Source organism: Lynx canadensis, chromosome B3 (genome assembly GCF_007474595.2).
Source record: "Lynx canadensis isolate LIC74 chromosome B3, mLynCan4.pri.v2, whole genome shotgun sequence".
Lineage (NCBI taxonomy): Eukaryota > Metazoa > Chordata > Mammalia > Carnivora > Felidae > Lynx > Lynx canadensis.
This window is the reverse complement of record NC_044308.2, coordinates 72,692,710-72,698,933: the sequence shown is the minus strand read 5'-3', so window position 1 is coordinate 72,698,933 and position 6,224 is coordinate 72,692,710. Positions and strand designations below refer to the sequence as shown.

Here is a 6,224-nt window from a genome sequence, read left to right as displayed (position 1 = left end):
AATTATTTACACAAACTGTAAACAACGTCCCTCCGATCTGTGAGTGGAAACATGACCCTTTCAGGGAGGATTCATAAATATTAAAAATATTATCCAGGGGTGCCTGGGTGGCTCAGTCAGATAAGCATCCAACTCTTGATCTGAGCTCAGGTCTTACTTGCAGGGTCGTGAGTTCAAACCCCATGTTGGGCTCTGAGCTGATCGTGGGGCTTACTTAAAAAAAAAATTTTTTTTTAAATACTATCCAATATACAATAGACTGTTTCTGTTAGGTGGGTATTCCAAGTAGAAGTCTTCTCCTTTCAGGTTTACAGGAACCTGAGAATCTGTCTCAAGGCTGAGAACTCTTCCTAAAGTCACCAAATAGCCTTCCCACTCTGGATCTCACAAATTCTAAGAGAATTGTCAAGAAACAATGACCTGACCACCCCACCCCCCACCCCCCTATTGCTCTGGGACCTGCAGACCCTGTTCTTCTCTCCTGACCACTTTTTCCTTCTTATTTCCCACCACAAACCCTCTCATCAACCTCTACCACTTTCCATAAACCCTATACATTCTTGAATAAATTTAGGATTTTCCAAACAAGCCAGAAGATTCTGTCAGCAAATATAGCTTGCTTGCCAGACATCATCACTTACATGTCGCAGCACAGATATACCACTTGCTCAAACACAAGTGAGCAGGAAGGAGAAACATGCAAGGAGAAATAAAATATAAATGAATACAGCAAAATAATGGCAAATTATATTTATGTATGTGTGTGTTTATATATATATATATGTTGTGTGTGTATATATATATATATATATATACACACACACACAACCCCCCCACATATGTGGGTTACCTTATAGTGTTCTAGTGTAGTCCATCGTGTGTATACAGCATTCGTTTTGTGGCAGATCGTCATAACTGGTAATTCTTTAAAAGATGAAAGAATAAAGTTCTTTATTCTAAGCATGCTTCATGTGTTTTCTGTCATCGCTTAGTGAAGTGTTCTGTAAGTATGTATCAATAAGGTCAAACTGGTAGATAGTGTTGTGAAAGTCTACTATAATCTTGTTGATTTCTGACGATGGATTCTGTTACTTATTGAGCACAAAGGGTAAAGGTCTCCAAGTGTAATTGTAGATTTGTCTATTTTTTTCTTTCAGTTCTAATAGTTTTAGCTTCCAGCATTCTGAAGTTAGATGCATATATGTTAACACTGTTATGTCTTCTTAGTAAGCTGAACTTTTATACGTATGGAATATACCTCTTTATTTCTGTAATATTTCTTTTTCTGAAGTTTAAAAATTGTCTGACATTAATATAGCCTTTCCATATTAGTGTTTGCCTGGATGTCTTCTCCCATACTTTTATTTTTAATCTATGTCATTATATTTAACATGGGTTTCATGAGACAGTACATAGGTGAGTCAAAAAAAATCCACACTGACAATGTCTGTCTTTAAATTTCTTTAAATTTGTGTATTTAAACTATTTGTATTTAACATAATTATTGATGTGATTAGATTTAGGTCCATCATTTTATTGTTCATATTCTGTTTGCATACTCTGATTTTGTTTCTCAGTATTCTATCATCTGTTTGCTCTTTCTTTTTGTAGTATGTTATGTAGTATGCTTTCTAAGGACTGTAGCGTGCCTACTGCCTCACCTTTCCCAGTCTATGTAGAGTTATTTCAGTGCTTTAAGCAAAATATAGAAATGTTACGATTGTATAGGTTATTTTACCCCCCCCCCTTCATTTTATAGCTGTTGGATGTCTTCCATTTCAGACTTTAAAAAAAATTTTTTTTAATGTTTATTTATTTCTGAGACAGAGACAGAGCATGCGTGGGGGAGGAGCAGAGAGAGAGGGAGACACAGAATCCGACGCAGGCTTCAGGCTCTGAGCCTTCAGCACAGAGCCCGATGCGTGGCTCGAACTCACAAACCGTGAGATCATGACATGAGCTGAAGTCGGATGCTCAACCGACTGGGCCACCCAGACACCCCAAGACTTTGAAAGCCCCACCATCAATGTTATAATGATTTGATTTCAGTAGCTACACATGTCTTAAATAAGAAAAGAAAATTCATTTCTTACATATGACCAGATTTTACTATTTCCATTGTTCTTAGTTCATTCTTAAAGTTCCAGATTTTTGGGGCGCCTGGGTGGCGCAGTCGGTTAAGCGTCCGACTTCAGCCAGGTCACGATCTCGCGGTCCGTGAGTTCGAGCCCCGCATCGGGCTCTGGGCTGATGGCTCAGAGCCTGGAGCCTGTTTCTGATTTTGTGTCTCTCTCTCTCTCTGCCCCTCCCCGTTCATGCTCTGTCTCTCTCTGTCCCAAAAATAAAATAAAAACGTTGAAAAAAAAATTAAAAAAAAAAAAAGTTCCAGATTTTCCTCCGGTATCATTTCTTTTCAGTCTGAAGAACTTTATTCAGGATTTCTTTTAAGGTAGGTCCACTTAACAGTGAATTCTGTTTTCCTTCACTGGAGAAAGTCTTTATTTTACCATAATCTCAGTAGGGAATTTTCATTGGCTGTGGTTTTCAGGATTGAAAACTGATTTTTCCCCCTTAGCATTTTAAAAAGGTAACAGGAGAAGATCATGTAGAGTCTATAGGCCATTGTAAGGACTTTGAGAAAAATGGGAAACTACTGAAAGCACTTATGTGACATGATCTGACCTGTGTTGCTCTTGTTTGTTTGTTTTTTTTTTTATTTTTTAGATGTTTTTTAATGTTCTTTATTTTTGAGAGAGAAAAACAGAGTGTGAGTCAGGGAGGGGCAGAGAGAGAGGGAGACAGAATCCGAAGCAGACTCCAGGCTCCGAGCTGTCAGTGCAAAGCCAGACACGGGGTTCGAACTCACGGAGTGCAAGATCATGACCTGAGCCGTAGTCTGATGCTTAACCGATCCACCCGGGCACCCCTGACCTATGTTTTAAAGAATCACATGGGCTGCATGTCATGGACTGAATGTGTGCCCTCCAAAATTCATTTGTTGAAACTCCACCCCCTAATGTGATGATTGTAGGAGGTGGAGCTCTGGAGAGGTAATTAGGATTAGGTGAGGTCATGAGAGTGGAGCCCTGAATGGGATTAGTGACCTTACAGGAGTCCTGACAGAGCTTGCTCTTCTCTGCTCTCTGCCACATGAAGATGCACCGAGAAGGTGGCAGTCTGCAGTCTGGGAAGGAATACTCACCAGAACCCAACCATGCCAGCACTCTGATCTCAGACTTCCAGCCTTGAACACTGTGAGAAATAAATTTCTGTTGTTTGTAAGCCACCTGGTCAACGGTACTTGATACAGCAGCCCAAAGTGAGGAAGACACTGCTGTATTAACAAGGAACTGTAGGGGTGCCTGGGTGGTTCAGTTAAGCACCTGATTCTTGATTTTGATTCAGTCACGATCTCGAGGTTCGTGAGTTTGAGCCCCGCAACACACTCTGCACTGAGAGTGCAGAACCTGCTTGGGATTCTGTCTTCCTCTCTCTCTGCCCCTCCCCGGCCCCCTCTCTACCGCTCTCTCTCCCAAAAATAAATAAATAAACATTGTTTTAAAAAGCTGATTGGCTGACCCAGCTCTTAAAAAAAAATAGAAGAAGAAGAAGAAGAAGAAGAAGAAGAAGAAGAAGAAGAAGAAAGAAGAAGAAGGAGGAAGTGTAGAAGGACAAGCCAAGGGACCCTTAGAAGACTCTCAGAGTAATTCATCTGAGAGATGAGGGGGGCTTGACCAGGGAGGTATAGTGAAGATGGTAGGAGTGGTCAGATTATGGATCAATTTTAAAGATAGGGCCACCTGGAGTTTTTGGTGGATTAGATGTCAACAGTGAGAGAAAAAATAAGAATCAAAAATAACTCTTGAGTTATGACCAGAGACTGAAAGAATGGAGCTGTTAGAAAGTAAAAAAAGCAAAAGATGGTGTGGGGAGCATGTTGGAGGTGAGTTCAGAAAGTGAAAGATTAGAAGGTCGGTATTGATCACATTAAAGTGGAATCTGGACCCTCTAGAATGCAATATCCCGAAATGGCAGGAGAATATCCATACAAGTGTCTCTGTTCCAGGACTTGTCTACATGACCCAGTAGTAAAAGAAGATACACGGTGAAGTTCCTATTTATCCTCAGGAGCCAGGAGCCAAGCACCCCCCAGAGGTCTCTTCCTCCATTTGCTCACTTCCATCAAATGACAGACCTTGCTAAAAACAAGTCAGACTGTGTCCTTGAGTCTCTGAAAACTGCGGTGTCTCAGGAAGTTTGTGTTCAGCTCCCCCTGTGGACCCAGGCACCGTGTCGCTCACAGCGCAGAAGTACTCGGCCGCGTCACTACCAAGGGCTGGGGATTTCCTCAGGTGGAAAGAGGTTTCACTCTTCTTAAATTCAGCCTCGAAACCATTGATGCCTTTAACCAGGGTGTCCCCTGATATGTATTTGAGGAGAAGCTGGAGTCCTTGGTTGGGGTACTGCAGGTACCAGAAGACATAAGTCGTTCCACTAGAGGAATAGTTGCACTTCAGCTCCAGACGGGCTCCTTCAGAGACCAACACCTGGGCATCAGGCTGAGTCACTGACTGGGCTCCCGTTCCTCCTGAAACATCAATGCTGAGTCAGTGAGACCAGGACAGACGTACTTAAAATGAGACAGTGTCTCCCTGCAGATTCCAGTCAGAACAGTGTTTCTGACATGGAGGCAGGAGCGTAAAATACAGTGTTACTTACTCACTGTGAAGAGCATTCCAAACAGCAGGATGGTCACTGAGCACATAGCTAGGTGGTGAGGAAGCAGACGGCTGTGTTCTGGAAGATTTCCCCTGAGGAGCAGGAAGAAGCCTGCCGGATTGCGCTGAGTCTTTGTAACAAGGAAAATTTGAGTTTCCAGAAATCCCCGTTCAAAGGCTAAGTTCTAGAGATAGTTAGTAGAGACGCTTCCTTGACAATGACTGCTCCTGGTGTGTAGCCTACTCAGAATGTGTGCCTCTGGGAGCTGTAAGGTAAAGAAGCTCACAGAAGTGAGGTAGAATTTTTTTTTTTTTAGAAGAGTTTATACAATATCACCCTCTGGGGGTCAAATATGGTAACAAATTGTGTCAAGGTTTTTGTGCCTGTCTTTTTCCTGCTCCTATTTAGGCTTGAATGAATTTCTTAGCATTATAATCTGATGAGAGTGTGTTTAAGGGGCTGCTTACTAAGCGTCTGTTTTCATCTTAAGAAGTAAGTACTAGGGGGGCCTGGGTGGCTCAGTCGGTTTAGCGGCCGACTTCGGCTCAGGTCATGATCTCGCGGTCCGTGAGTTCGAGCCCCGCACCGGGCTCTGTGCTGACAGCTCAGAGCCTGGAGCCTGTTTCGGATTCTGTGTCTCCCTCTCTCTGACCCTCCCCCGTTCATGCTCTGTCTCTCTCTGTCTCAAAAATAAATAAACGTTAAAAAAAAAAAAAGAAGTAAGTACTATTATTTGGCCAAATGAAGTAAATAGTATTACCATCCTCATTTTATAAATAAGAAAACTGAAATGTGGAAGGAAGTTTGTAATTTCTCCAAGGTCACAGTAAGTGACAACTGGAATTTGTCCCATTAGAATGATTCAAGAATCCGTGTTATTAACCACTGATAATTTACTACTAATGTCCCTTAGAGTAGACATTATCCTAACTTACTGACAGGAAATCAAATCTTTACGAAGTTAAATACTTTGTCCGAGGACAACATAAGAATTGGAGTCTAATTCTGTTATACACCAAGCCCAGCTCCTCACCCACTATATTATTTATGATATAGTACTCCCTTTAAATAGTAGATATAATTTCACCAAGACACTCAGAGCAATACTCTGAGAAAAGCAATACTCAGAGAAAAGAATAGAAACTAAGGGAAATTCCCAAGGAACCCAACACCAAAGAGAGGGCAGTGGAAATGGTACCAAAGAAACCTCAAAGAGTAGCCTGGAGAAGTAAGTGACAAGTCAGAAATGACTGGTGTCCAGAAAGAGAAGGGAAAAGGACTTTTAAGAACAAAGGGACATTCAACAGAGCAATGCTGAAGACTTTGAAAGCCCCACCGTCAATAATGATTTGATTTCACTACTCCTATGTTTGTCACAACTTTTAGCAAGCGTGAATGTTGAATTTTGGCAAAATCATTTTCTGCATAGATTAACACGATCATGTGATTTTCTTCTTTAGCCTGTTAGGATGGTAGATTGCATCTTTAAGTTCCAAACATTGAAG

General features: G+C 41.5%; 1 gene segment (V, D, J or C); it reads right to left on the bottom strand.

Annotated features, from left to right (window-relative positions):
* Positions 1–3,654: 3,654 nt before the first annotated feature.
* On the bottom strand, positions 3,655–5,087 carry LOC115516215. The segment is given in 2 exon segments: positions 3,655–4,588; positions 4,720–5,087. Coding segments are annotated over 2 exon segments (435 nt in total).
* Positions 5,088–6,224: the final 1,137 nt, after the last annotated feature.